The following is a 15,151-nucleotide window of genomic DNA, read 5'->3' as shown; positions in this document are numbered from 1 at the left end:
ATAATGAACTCATGTCACCATGTGAAACATGTGGTGGGAAAAGTAAGACAACAGCGCAGTCTTGTGATGTGCTAATCATTAAAGGAAAATATGCAAATTCATTTAGGATACGTAAGGAAAGATTAAAGAAGGTATAAACTTCTGCTTCAGTTACCACCATCTGGCTTGCTTCTGTTTTCTCATAGAAGGATTAGGGCTTATTTCTATCAGTTACCGCTCTGATAATTTTTCCAAAATCATGTCCTTTGTCCCTTTAACATCTTGATAATTCATCAAAAAAAGCACATAATTCATCAAAAAAACATCATTAGAAGTGCAACATGCAGTCAGTGCTTTAAGCTACAACAGCAGGATGCAGAAAATACTGATCTGAGGCAGAAACAGCAAACAAACTTAGACCAATAAATATATTTGGGTGGAGGATTTGGAATTCTTATGGTAAATCAAGTCAGTTAAAATGGGAAATGTGCCCAAGAAAAGTAACCAGATTCTTCCTTGTAAATGTTTGTGAAGTTGTGAGATAATACTGTGTTTCCCTCGAGCCCGAAGAGCTACTTCAGACAGAGTAAATGGAGGATTGTCGTTTTCCAGGTAGATACTGTAATAGTTAAATTAACAATTGAATAACCTATTCAGTGCTTCTTTTATTTTGCTTTTCTGTAGACAAAACATGGATGCACACTCCTGAAGCCTTATCAAAGCATTATATTCCCTATAATGCAAAGGTAAGAAAATATGAAGTTCCTTTTGTCCTCTTACCTTTAGAACACAGTGCGTTCTATCTTGCTTGTCATTTGAAAACTGCACCAACGTGAATTAGCCAAATGAAACAGCAAAGAAAAACTTAGTAAATGTCTATTTTGTTGATGGAAAATTTCTATTTTTTAAATAATGTCAATTGATTCTTGTTCTGAATTATTTGATGGTTTTCTAGAAAGAAAACCAGTGTTCCTCTTCTGCTTGATGCTGTGTTTTCTTTTAATGGATGCCAAATGGATGGAGATTTTGAGTGCAAAGGAATTTAACATCAGGCTTCATGCTTACAGTACTATAAAAATAAAATTAATAGCACAAACTTATTTTGAACAATAGCAAAGGCAATGACTAACAATCCTGTCTGCTGGTTATATTGACATGTCAAATACTCTGGAAATATGGCAGACAAATAATGGCATTTTTGCCCAGTAAAAACAGAAGTCTTACTCGTGCTTTCTTATCCGAGTTACAACACAGTTCTACAATAGTATTTCAATTAGTCTAATGGCATCTGTTCACAGGAAATGCATCTTCCCAGAATAACAACTTAGAAAATGGTTTCGTAAAAGGAGGAGGGAATATGCAGTAATCAACATAACTCAGAGTAAACTGAGTAATCAGCTATTACTTGCCATTAAACTGGGAGGATATTTCAATAGGATTCACCGTGGTCTGTTCTGGATAAAGTTCTCATAGGATTGGTATTTTTAATACAAAAGTAAAAATTATTTCACAGGCCAGGACTCAGTTTCCTATGCTGGTATTCCCTGCTGTTGTGTTTGCAATTTTCTTTTGCTTAGTATTGCCACATAGTGAGCAAGTGTTTGTAGTGGAAATTTGAGTCTCGTTCTGCTAGTTGCCAGGTGAACATGTTTTTATTCTGTGTGCTCTCAAACTGAATTTTTGACCAAAGGTTGTATTACCATTTAACTGTATAGCCTTGCCAGACACCTTGGCTTTTATATTACAGTTTTTGAGAGGGAGGAATACTTGCTGGGGTGACTGTGCCATCTGTTTTAAGAGCAAGATGAAGCTATGGATTCTGTTAATGCACTGAACAATGTCCATTCGTTTGTGGTCTTTGCTTAAAGAGAAGAAAGAAACCTCCCTCATCTTTTGTGTCTCACTCTCTTTCTTAAGAGCCCATCTTGTGAATAGGTGTCAGTACAGCTATGCAGAAAAAAAATTTAGAATAAAGAAAATGGTGATAGGATGGTGATAATTGTAGAAACAGCAGCATCAACTGCTTCTGGAGTAGAAAAAAGGGATGGGGAGTTCCTATCCAAAGGAAGTCTGTTCTCAGCCCTCTTAGAAAGACTCCTGGTCAAAAAAAATCTTTCCTTTTATTTAGGCTAATATATGCCTAAGTGTCCTCTCCAGTTCTGGTCCTGTTTAATGTGGGTTCTGACTTTACAGGGACTCCTTGAGCTCCGTGCTGTTGACCTCAAAGGTCTGTCAGAATACTTGCAGGAAGCTGCAATGTACTACAGCATATGCTTTTTTAAAAAAAAAAGTTTACCCTTTTTTTTCATTTGGATCACAGTAGAAGATCATTATTTAGAACTGTCAGTTATTTGATTCATTATTCCAAAGCAAGCAAAGAATTTCTTTGCTCTGTAACTGGACGGTAAAGGGTATGGGATTTCCACATCGCTTTTTTTATTGAGACCTGGCATAAATTTGCACAGCTTTTATGAAGTTAGCTGGCATGTGGACATAACAACAATATTATTAGATCTAGATGATGTTTCCACCTCAATTCTCAAGTACAATTTTCATTGTTTTGCAATATTTGTCTTTTTAAGAGGAAAGCATGTATCTATTAGTACCTCACTTGGGTTTTGTAAGGTTTGATTTTTAACTAAAATATCCCATTGATTTCATATCTTGTAACTACATTGTGAAATAATGATTAATAACTCTGGAAGCATTCATAAAGCAAATATTTACAAAGACTCATTGATTTTTTTTTTTTCCTCCAAATGTTCATATTGTTCCAGTTCCAATTCTATAACATTCTATTTATGTAACTTTTATATTTGTTGGGAGGAAAAGACAACACTTTATCTGATTTATTTCAAAAGGTAATTATGTGAGTGAAGAATGACATGTTCAGAAAAATCAAATCAATTTGATGGAAAGCAATACCAGAGATGTTCTTTTTCCATGGGCACATGAGCTGTATTCCACTACAGAGTTTCTTGAATGCAAATTACCATGGATGAAAAATAGTGTTTTCTCTTCTTTATAAGACACAAAAATCATTTCTCTGACACTAATCTTCTGAGATGATCAGAAAAAGGACAGTTTATTAAGAACAACTGGAAAAGATGGGATTTTGTTTGTTTACTTGATTCCTAAGACATCTTTAAGAATTAAAGAAAGCTTGTTGATAAAATGCAGTTGATGAGTTGATTGTTATCTTATTAAAGAACAATCCTACCAAAGTTAACTGGAAATTAACAGAACCCTGCAATATAGATAACTGCCCTTTTTTCTACAAATTGGAAAGGACTTTTTAATAGACAATTAGTTAATGTTTTGTATCTCTTAGGACATACACCCTCAGGATGATTTATGGCAATAATCCTCTTTGCAAGAAAACATGAGCAGAGATGTTTCTTCTGGAAGTAAAATTCAGGAGCCATGAGTCTCATAAGGAGAGATACAAAAGCATCTTGGTACTCTCTCTCTCCTTTCCAGCATACCCAGTCCTCATGGTACTTGCTGTTTTGAAATTTGCTGGCTTTTGGCATGGTTTGGTGTATGGCGTAAGTTGATGGGGGTCTGGGGTTTGGGTTTTGGGTTTGTTTTGTTGCTGTTGTTGTTTTGGGTTTTTTGTTTTTTGGTTTTTTTTCCTAATCGTACTGATGTTCCTGGTCTTGGTCTTGCTGAAGGCACTGATAATAAGACTCCACACATTTCAGTATGCTCTGGAGGTGAAATCTGGGCCTACTGATTTCAGAATTTTTCAATCAGTTTGTGATCCTGTATTTTTCTTGAATATATCACTCCAAGCAAAGTGAAAGCATATTAGTCACGTAAATTTTTTCCCAAAAAGATAATTTACAATCTTGGTTGTATATTATCAAATATGGGGATACAGGTCTCATTTAGATGTAGTAGCATGGCAGTTTTCATGTTACCAGGATATAAAATGCTAAGGGAAACCAAAATTTCTCTTTTGTGTTTTCTTTTTTTTCTGTAATATTCCATAACTAAGAACAGATGTTTGTGGTGTTTTCCATACTGTATGGGAAAAAAGTTCTCTTTTGCCCTTAATTCTCTTCATTTTAGGCCAGTTTTCTTTCTTCAAAACAAAAGTGATCAAAGTGTGATTTATAATGGAATCTGACTGCAACCTTAAAAATGGACTGATTGTTGTCATCATGTAACTGATACTACCCTGAGGGGAGTCTTTCTGCTACTAAAAAGTTGCCACTGCCCAAAACAGCAATGTTTACTATGTCTCTTTGTAGCAAATTTTATATTTATATATATATTCATTCCCCTTTATAGTCACTTGGCTGGCTTTTGGCTTATATCAAATTTCTACATGCACATCTTTCCATTTTACAGATGAGAGGTTCTGCTTTGCAAGCCTGATGTTTATGTTGGCTACTAGTATACTACGGAGTCAGTAGGTTTGACCTTACACTAGGCTGGAGAGCTGCTATTTTACATAGTAACATGATGGCATGTTAAATCCTTGGGAGTTTATTTTACCAAGAGATGTGCTCGCCTCCTAGTTCTGAGCCAGCTACTGTCCTAATGTTTATTTCAGACTTATTTTAAAACTTTGTATATTGTCATGTACATATTTATAATTCTTGATGAAGTTCAAATTTGAAACTTTGAAGATAAATGAGCAAAGGTTTCCCAAAAAAGACCGTTAAACATCTCTTACTTTGTATTATTATGCGATTTTGATGACAATTAATTGTCAATTGTGCAGTTTCATGGATGATCTTTCCTCTCAATTAGTCAATATATATCTTGGACCTATATTGCAACTGTAGGAAAAGCAAAAAAAAAAAAGGCATTAGTAATAAATACCCTGCAAAAAGACCTTGCTTGGCAGTACCTAGTAGGATTAATCTTCACTGTAGTACAATACACAGAGTTTAGTTAGGTTTTCAACTTTATGTAATTTCTTATTCCTTCAACTTTTTATCATTGAGGAATGGCAGATAATACTCTTCTGGAGCAGGCATTTTGGTCAAGAATTTTAGGTCAAAAATATCATGCTGCTTCTAATTGATGTAATTACCGTAGCAGGGCTCTAGGTGCAATTATGTCTTTTGAGTATCTGCATATCACTATCATTACTGTACAGTATTATCAAAGCCATGTTTTCATTTTTGTTGCTGTAGCTATACTAGCAATTCCTCTTTTTCTATCCAGTCAGCATACTACAGACTCATCATGGGTTTGTGTTAGTAAGAATAATTAATGAAAGAATATCAAAGGGAAAATTGTATATAGATTTTCCAAGTAAACAGAGATACAAGACACGCTATTAAAAAGTATACTTAAATTTATGTGGTAAAGTTAGAAATAGCAAGATATTCCAAACAGAGCACGAAAATGTTGAAAATTAGAAACTAATGAAGTAGAAGAGGGCATTACAAGAAATAATTCATTTTCCTACCTTTAAGTTATTATAATTAGAATTAATAACTTAATTCCAATTAACTTTCATTGGAGTATCAAAATGTCTTGGATGTAATCATAATTAATTTAGTGTCTAAGCACAAGAAAAATGAGTATTGTGAAAATATCCAAATGAAATATGAAAGCAGAAAATTAAAATTTTATAAGGAAATGCAAATCTGAACTTCTTAGTTATTTCTGATACATTACAGTCATTAAACTTAGGGCTCATTATACCAAAGATGAATAATCATGTAAATAAAACATTTAGAGTGTGCAAGGGGTACTGTCAACAGACTTCTCTGCTTGAACCTACCTATTCCATCTTGCTTACAAGATTACATACTTAAAATGGGAGAAGGGTAGGAGAGGATAGCATTATATCCACAAATATCCTAGAAAATAAATGACTGTGGTGCAGAAGGATTGTATCTAAACTTTCAACAGCAACAAACATCATCTCATGTAAGTAGCTGAAGGAGGGGAGTTGCATTTTAATTGTTCAGCATCAAGTAGTTTTGTTCGTTATCATTTGTCTCTGTGAAAACTGGTGAATATTTCAGCTTCCTTAAAATCTGAACATTTGTTAGCTCCTCAGAAGGCTCTGTGGGGTACTGAGTGCTTTTGAAAAGCTGTCAGTCTGTGTTGCCTGAGGTTGCATAGCCAGTTTGTAAAGGGGCAAGAGTTAAGTCTGCAGCTCCTGAGTCTTGGTCTAGTCTTTTGAGCACAAAAGCACCCCTCATTTTCCGTCAACAGTGTTTCACTGTACAGTAATGGAAGTTGATTAGTGTTTGCAGACAATTGTATATCTCATCTACCTATGAATGCACACAAGTTCAAAGACTGCATGTTGCATATGCTTGAGTAGCCCACAATGCCCCCTACACATCAGCATGTCAAGATCATTTTGCAAGAATTAGTAGGCATGTGGTATCTGTGTGCATCTGAACCTAAGAGTTTCGTCTTTCATGTCCATTTACTATTGCTTATCTGAAAACTTTGAAAAATGTGACTTGTTTATAATTGGAGTACTGGTATCTTTTATGACTGAACACGGGCAGAGAAGTTTAGAAACATTTGCAGAATAGCAACAGCACGGTTTTGGCATGTGTATGGTCTCTTTCCCAGTGTCTATAGCCCTCTGTCAGTTATGTTGAAAATACCCAGCTGCACAACTTCAGGCTTTACAGATCACTCTTACTCTCCAGATGATGATCTGCTTCAAGAAAGGAATGGAGTTTATGAGCAATTCCAGTTTTTCTTTCTTAAGGTCCATTTGTGTATAGCTTGCACAGAGAACTTTAGGTTTGACTGAAACTCCCAATGTCATACATAAATGCAAAAAAGTATCATTTTGAGGCATATACATGAGAGAATGCTTAGATCCAAGTAAATAAAATTTGGCAAGGTGATAAATACTTGCAGAGTGGAAGGATAGGAGTGGGAAGTGTTTTATACCTGGATGCTACAGGTACACACACTGCTAATTCTGCAGTGTAATAAATGAGTATGAAGATGAATACATATATATGTACTGAAAGCAGAGACAGGATTCATACAGGTACTTCACCTAAGGCCTGACTTTTAATTTACAAATATTATAGCTAATTTTAAGCAAACATGAACTACAGTCAGTGTAAGGGCTGATACCCTTTTTGGTTTTGTCCACCCAGCACAATTGCGGGGTGCTATTGCAAAGTCCTCCCCAGGTGCATGGGGAGACTGTGCAATAGTACGGTTGCTACCACAGGATACAGCCTGGTTGCTGCACCCACACTACATCTGTACCTGGCATGGCATCATCATTTGACCACTCAGGGCTAATAAAAACCAAAAAGCGTTTCAAAACTTCTGAAATAATGCAAGACAGTTTAATACAATGTATAATGTTTCTTTTCTTCTCCTCTCTCAGGAAGAGCAATCAATAGAGCACATGTGTTTTAGTGAAACATTTTTGGTAGATTCTAGGAAAAAAATAAATCAGTGAATTTAATTGGGGGAGTGAGATAATAAATATTGGTCATGTTTTTCAATACATTATAAACTGCAACTGAAAGACAAAACAGTAGCTTTTGATCTATTGTCCAGAGCTCTCATCTTCTCTCAGGTTCTGCTTATGATCCCTTGGTCTCTTCATAAGCCCCATTGTGCTTGAAATGTGTAAGTACTGTATGACATACTTCAGGTAAAAGTATGAAACAGATTTGCAATGCAAATAAGAGATGGAAGCTATAATTTCATGGCAAGAATGAAAAACAGATCACACCAATTAATGGTAGTGTATGCAGCATGGGATCCGAGAAGTATTTGAAATCCCTTTCTCAGTAATGTATTAAGTAATATATTAAAACTGTGTAGTGAAGCAGGATTGGGACAGAGCCCCTAGTCTGCATTGAAGCTGATCTGTAACCCGCCACAGTCCTGGAGTGTTCCTATTCTGAGCAAGTTTTAAGTTTCCTTTGTATCCAAGCAGTTTGTCTCTCTTGCATAGATTGCCTTCACATCCCTTCTCTTTAGCAGCCTGGCTGCTTAATTACAATCTTTTTCCTCGTATCTGACTTAGAGCAGTCTAAGTTTCAGTTCTCTCATCAGGGAAAAATAATTTTTAAACAGCTAACAGCTTTAGACACATTTTTTGGTAGAAAGTTCTAGAATCAGTTATTTGGCACTGTAGATATAATATCTAACAACTATAATCTGGATTGAAAATACAAAACTGCAAGTGATTTAGCTCTTTGTTGGACTTTGAAACACCGTCAATTTTAGAAAGATGGAATGCCTTATGATTCCTTGAATATTAGACTTGTCCTTTGGCTACGTTGCATTTGTTTTAGGATTTGCTTTGGGAATTGAAATGTAAGAATCTTGAAAAATTTGGGTTGGAAGGGACCTCTGGAGATAATCCAGTTGATTCCCATCTGAAAATGGGGCTGACTTCAAAATCAGGTGAGACACAACAGAGCCTCATACAATCGAGCTTTAAATACCTCAAGGGCAGAGATTCGCAGCCTCTGGGCAGCCTGTTCCAGTACTTAATCCCTGTTATTGTGGTATTTTTTTTGTCTCATTTCTAGTTGTAATTTCTTTTGCTGCAACTTGTGACTCTTAGCCTTAACACACGCGTGCGCACACATACACCAGCCTTGTCATTTTGAGGCTGAAGAAATGCAGCTCCCTTAGCCATACACTGTGGTCCATTTTCCTAACCATTTTGTTGCCTGTCACATCCCTCACCAGTTTCAACTCCAGCTAAGATATGGCTTTCCTAAGTTCATCCCTCCATGCTTGGAAAATGTTTCTGTATTCCTCCTAAGTAGCCTGTCCCCAGGTCCATCTTCCATACACTCCTTTTTGTATCTGAGCGTTGCCAGGCATTGTGCAGTCTAGCTGATGGCTCAATCAGCTGTTACGGCATGTAGGAATGCTTTTGGGAATTATGCAGTCTAGCCCATTGCTGCATGGCCCATGGCTTTAAGAGGAAAACTGATTTTGCTATCTTACTAAGAGACTTCTACTGCCATAACAGTTGCTTTAGCTATCTTTCACATTCAAGTTAGGTTTAGTTTAAGCTTCAAAGTGTGAATGCAGCTTAAAGGAAACAATAAAACTACAAGGGCCTTAATTTATTCTGCAGGGCCTGAAGAGTTAGCCTTGTTAGTATGCCCATACAGAAAAATGCTCTATGTTGCTGTTTACGGCAGAGCTGGTCTCTTGGTTGTAGAGGGCTGTGGTTAGCTTTAGGAACTGGGATTCTAAAGTTTCTGGAGCGCGGATTGTTGCTAGATTTCTCAGTTTCTTTAGATATGGGGAGGAATCAGGCCTAGATGTAATTTTAAGCCTTATGTTTTGTTTTACTTTAAGAATGGGATATTGTTGCTCTATTTCATCTTGGAATTGGAGGTGCAGAAGGGCTGGAAGGTGAAACCTCTGGAATTCATATGACTTCTGGATTATGAGGCATATAGTTTTTATATATATATGGGAAACATCTTTCTGGCTCAAGGCCTTTTGTAGCCTTTTACTCTAAGATTTGATCTCCTAGGTTTGTGCAGTGTTTTGGTTAAGTTTGAAGATCTGCAGCAGGGGATTCCGTAGTACTGATTTATCTGGCATGGTCTGCAGTTAGCAAGACCTGTGTTGATGGCATGACTAACAGAGTATACTGGTTAACAACATGGTACCTGAGACCCATCTGTGCCAGGTACATTCTTTGGATTATTTTTGTGGTATAAATTATTCTTTCCAGTAGTCTTGGTATAAAAGAGCTGTTTGTTGGAATGTAGGACAGCCATTTGTTGAAGTGTTACTCCAACAAGTTCTGAAAGTACAAGAATATATTTGTAAAATTTATGATATACAGAAAAGACAAGTGGAAGTTTTTCTATAGTAGTAATAGCAACTATCTTTCAATACTATTTCTTCATAATATGGCATTTAGTATTGAACACAGCATCTAAAGCATATTTCTAAAGATACCCTGTTAACTAAAAGTTTTAAAATAAGTTTTAAACAGACGCATCACAGCCCTTACCCAGTATCTGTCTCAAAAGAGCTGAGCAATAAGACTATTGAGACAAAAGACTCAAAATCATTAGAAGCTCTGTAACAACTTTCATAATGTCATCTTCTTACTCTTCAGAAAAAGAATAAATTAGTATTTGAGTATAAATCTTCACTTTACTGTGAAAGATACTCAGAGTCGTGAGTTCCTCAGCACCGGGCAAGAGCAGGCATGAATTGACTTACAGGCAGTGAGTGGTATGAATGTCCATTCAAGACAACTGAATGAAACTCAGAGGTTTGTCCAAGCAGAATTAACAAAACGAAAAAAAGTGTGCAAAGAAAAAGGATGGAAATTCCAAAGACCTTGGGGTCAGCAAAGATTTACTCAACTCTCTGCGTACCTTTCTGTTCTTTCTCTGTTGCTGATATTTATTCCCTTGCCTCTCCTTAAGTCTGCTTGAAACTACCAATTAGCCTCATTAGCATGCCCTGTGGGGATTCTTTCTGCACAGTTATATTTCCATGTGAGCTGTCAGCTGTGAGAATGTAAGGTTTCTTTAAGGAGGCTTTTTAGCCTCTGGACTGTCAAGTGCCAAGTGAGTTGCATGTCTGACACTGGAACTAATAGGCTGTAGAGTTCAAACATCTGGATTATTGTACTCATGGGCTAGGTGGCCCACAGCGGTTTATAGATTGTTCTTGCTTTAAATTAGAATCAGGCCTGCAGATGAATTAACTCCTTCTCATCTCCCATTTTTACTTTTGTCAAAAGCTGGATATTTGTTTGCTCAGCCTTTGCTATGTTTATGGAGATACTTCTGCCTTATTACATCAACTGTTCACCAAAAATAATTAGGAAACTCTCCTAAAATAAACTAGAAAAAATAAATAGAACTGCATCATAGAAAATAAGAGAATGGCACAACTTTTTGAACAGAAACTTCTACAAGGACATAAAATTTTACCAACAAAACCAAGACTACAAGAATCTGTCCAACAGCCAGACTGTTCACCATTCAGAAAAGTTAAGTTTCACATATACTGATCCTCATGAGGATTCGTCCTCAAGAAACCATTAGACAAGTCACCAGCTGCAGTCTTTGACTTTATTAACTTTAATAAAATAGTGTACAACTAGTCAGTTGTGGATCCTGAACTGTAATGAATATTTCTCTGAGAAATGCCTCCTTCAGATTACGCTGATTCAGAAAGTGTAAAGCCAACCTTGGCCTATTTTAAAAAGCATTTTGAACTTTGAATCTGAGGATTTTAGGTGTAACTTACTAGAGGAACTAATAATTTCTGGTTTGAGACATAGCAAAGGAAAAATATTTGCATGAACTAATTTGTAAAGCTTTGTTAAAATGTTTTGCGTTTTCACTAGAAATCATTGGCCACTAAAAGGGAGAGAGTGATGGGTTACATTGATCTAAACTTTAAATTTTTTTCCTACTCTATACTTTTGTGTAAGTAATTTTCTTCATTCTGAATCCTTAAGGGAAATCAAATCTAGTCAATTCATGTAGTTTTACAAGTTGTTTTTCAATTTGGTGCTGTAATATTACTGAAAAGAGGGAAAGTGTGGAAACAAGGATATACATCAAGTCTTAATGGTATGTGTGGAACCAAGGGTTGTATTTGAAGGAACACGTAATTTGAAGCATGGACTAAAAATGTCCTTAAGCCATATTTCTTACTATTGCTGTAACACTTACGTGCTTCTAAGTGGAAGATACTAGGGAGACAGAGGTAAGTAACTCAGCAAATCACATTAATTAGAGCATTCTGTTAATAAGATTAGATGGGAGGGAAGTCTTGTCTACTTATGAATATAGGATTATTGCTGAAAATCCATTGGCGTCAGGAATGTGTAGGTCTTCCTAAGTCAGAATTTAGAGGCCATATCCCAACTTGCAGTTTATGAAGCTTTGAGGAACTGCAACTATTAAAAGCAAACCCATTCTCAAAATGAAAAAGCATTCACCAAAATTGCATGGGCATACTTAATGCATTCCGGCGAACTACAGGCCTGTCAGCCTGACCTCAGTACTGGGGAAGATTACGGAGAGGTTCATCTTGAGAGCGCTCACAGGGCACGTGCAGGACAAGCAGGAGATCAGGCCCAGCCAGCACGGGTTTGTGAAAGGCCGGTCCTGCTTGACCAACCTGATCTCCTTCTGTGACCAGGTGACCCACCTAGTAAAGCCTTCGACACTGTCTCCCACAGTATTTTCCTGGAGAAGCTGGCGGCTCCTGGCTTAGACAGGTGCACTCTTTGCTGGGTAAAAAATGGTCTGGATGGCTGAGCCCAGAGAGTTGTGGTGAATGGAGCGAAATCCAGCTGGCGGCTGGTCACAAGCATTGTTCCCCAGGGCTCAGTTTTGGGGCCCGTCTTGTTTAATATATTTATCAACCATCTGGATGAGGGGATTGAGTACTCCCACAGCAAGTTTGCAGATGACACCAAGTTGGGCGGAAGTGTTGATCTGCTGGAGGGTGGGAAGGCTCTGCAGAGGGATCTGGACAGGCTGAATTGATGGACCGAGGCCAATTGTATGAGGTTCAACGAGGCCAAGTGCCGGGTCCTGCACTTTGGCCACAACAACCCCATGCAATGCTACAGGCTTGGGGATGAGTGGCTGGAAAGCTGCCCTGCAGAAAAGGACCTGGGGGTGCTGGTTGACAACCGGCTGAGTATGAGCCGGCAGCATGCCCAGGTGGCCAAGAAGGCCAACGGCATCCTGGTCTGTATCAGAAATAGTGTGGCCAGCAGGAGTAGGGAGGTGATTGTGCCTCTGTACTCGGTGCTGGTGAGGCTGCACCTTGAATCCGGTGTTCAGTTTTGGGCCCCTCACTACAAGAAGGACATTGAGGTGCTGGAGCGTGTCCAGAGAAGGGCGACGAAGCTGGTGAGGGGTCTGGAGCACAAGCCTTATGAGGAGCGGCTGAGGGAACTGGGGTTGTTCAGTCTGGAGAAGAGGAGGCTGAGGGGAGACCTTATCGCTCTCTACAATTACCTGAAAGGGGGTTGCAGAGAGGTGGGTGTTGGTCCCTTCTCCCAAGTGGCTAGCGACAGGACAAGAGGAAACGGCCTCAAGTTGCGCCAGGGGAGGTTTAGGCTGGATATTTAGGAAAAATTTCTTTACTGAGAGAGTGGTGAGACACTGGAATAAACTGCCCAGGGAGGTGGTGGAGTCACCATCCCTGGAGGTGTTCAAGGAATGTGTGGACGTGGCATTTTGGGACGTGGTTTAGTGGGCATGGTGGTGTTGGGTTGATGGTTGGACTTGATGATCTTACAACGTGATGGTCTTTTCCAACGTTAATGATTCTGTGAGTCTGTGTTCAAATCAATTTTAAAAGCTTTAAAACTAGGTACAGGTTTTGTTTTGGTTTGGTTTTATTTTTCTTAACAGATGTCTAAATGACAGTACTGAGTGGTCTTGCTTTGGTATGTGGTCAAGTGAATCCTCCTTACTCCTTTAGTGATGTATTTCAGGGGCTTGCCATCTTTCCCCTCTTGTCTTTGTCTTATCTGTTTAACCAGAAGAGAGGGAGGTGGGAAAGTTGGACCTCTTCACATGTTTTTTATTTTCAAAATTGGAGAGCGCTCTGTTCATTTTGTACTAGTTGTAGCTTTTTACTTGTATTAGTATTTGCTCTTAGAATGATGTGTAGAAGGAAGAATGGGTTTCAATGTTTTATATTGATTTTTATCAGTAACACTCAGAGGTACTAACTGAAATTGTGCTTTGGATTTCCAAGAGATTAGTGTAATTTATCACAGTTCATTAGATCATAAATTCTTTGAAGCTAAGGGCTATCTTTTTGATGTGTGTACAGCCTCTAGAATAATGAGACAGAGGCTCTAGGTGCTACCCTGATGCAAACAGTTATAGATCAAAGTTCAGAATAAGTAAGCAACAGAAGACCTTGGACTTGACTCTCATGAGCTTTCCTCCCAGTTGGAATAATTAAATGATAATGCAGACAAGAAATGGGTGAATTATTATCCTCAGTTTAAACTGAGTTAGTACTGGAAGTTTTCCACAAATCTGCCCCAAATCTTTGTTCTCAAATCAGATCCCAAATTTTGAATTCTACTTCAGTGCCTTGAGCTCAAGACTAAATGTGTTCTCAACACCTGCTGTCTTAGTAAAAAGGATTATGTTGCTATTTAGAGAAGACTCTAAATCCTTATATGAAAGACTTTTAAAATAACTGTTTTCTTCTGTTCACCTAACAACGTGAGTATCACTATGATGCTCTAGATTAATTTTAGTACTTTAGCACCAGAATATAGGTCTTTTACTGAAAAGCATAATATTTTTTTATGAAGTAAGAAGTTGACAGCCAACATTAGTGTTGGATTAATTGCCATTGTAAAATAATTTATAAATTACTTTCCAGCTCAGTTATGTTCTCTTAGAACAGTTCATCTGAGATCTCCATCTCCTCTGCTGATGGATCTTAAGGTCACGATAATAGCGATTTCATTTCATATCTGATGTTGTCAGGTTGAAGTAGGCGCTTAAACATTTTTGCAGTTTGCTAAAATAATCTTTCGAATAAAAAAATCCAGTTCCCTAATTTGTATTGTTTAGAGGGAAAAGTATTTCCTATGTTTAGGTAGTGCTCTGCAAATTTATTGTAAATATCTGCAGAATGGTAGCTTGAAGAGGCAGTTCTTTCTGTTCCAAGTATTATTTTAAAATAAATGACTCTCATCCTAGCTAGCTTTTGGAAAGAACTCTGTTACTGATATTCTTGAAGTGCCTGAAGGCCAAGTGTTGAATTATGGTGATCACGTGTTTTATAGCTGACTTCGGTGTGAGATTGTGTGAAGAAAAGACAATTTTTTCTAAAAAAACAGATTAACAAGAGAGACTATAAACAGGTTCACAAAACAATAATCATCACAGAGAAAACACTTCCAGTTACGTGTAGGAAAAGCGGAAGATCCATTACAGCTAAAACAATGTAAGAAGTGCTTTTCTTGTTAAGGCTTATTGCCTATATAATACTTGCTTCCAGAATCTGTGATGGAATTGAAGAAGAGGGATTCAGAGTAGGATTTGACTTTTATGCAGGCAGGACATTCACAGATAATGCGGCAGAGGTATGTTAAGGGTACATTCCCAGTCTTCAAAAGAAAGATTTCCAATATGTTCATGTTACTCCATAAAAATCTTAAATGTGATTCCTGAAGATTCTTTAACAAGTTGTCTTGTACTGTGGT

The 15,151-nt window shown here is 37.5% G+C and overlaps 1 protein-coding gene across 4 annotated transcripts in view; it reads left to right on the top strand.

Annotated features, from left to right (window-relative positions):
- Positions 1–15,151, top strand: part of GULP1 (GULP PTB domain containing engulfment adaptor 1) — a 137,190-nt gene that overhangs the window by 62,639 nt on the left and 59,400 nt on the right. For all 4 annotated transcript variants that reach the window (XM_059820196.1, XM_059820198.1, XM_059820195.1 and 1 more), the window contains exon 3: positions 664–725. In XM_059820196.1, coding sequence (XP_059676179.1) covers positions 664–725 — 62 coding nt within the window. The remainder of the gene's footprint in view (positions 1–663; positions 726–15,151) is intronic.

Source organism: Gavia stellata, chromosome 8 (assembly GCF_030936135.1).
Source record: "Gavia stellata isolate bGavSte3 chromosome 8, bGavSte3.hap2, whole genome shotgun sequence".
NCBI lineage: Eukaryota > Metazoa > Chordata > Aves > Gaviiformes > Gaviidae > Gavia > Gavia stellata.
The sequence above is the reverse complement of the archived record's forward strand: the minus strand, read 5'-3'. Positions and strand labels throughout refer to the sequence as shown.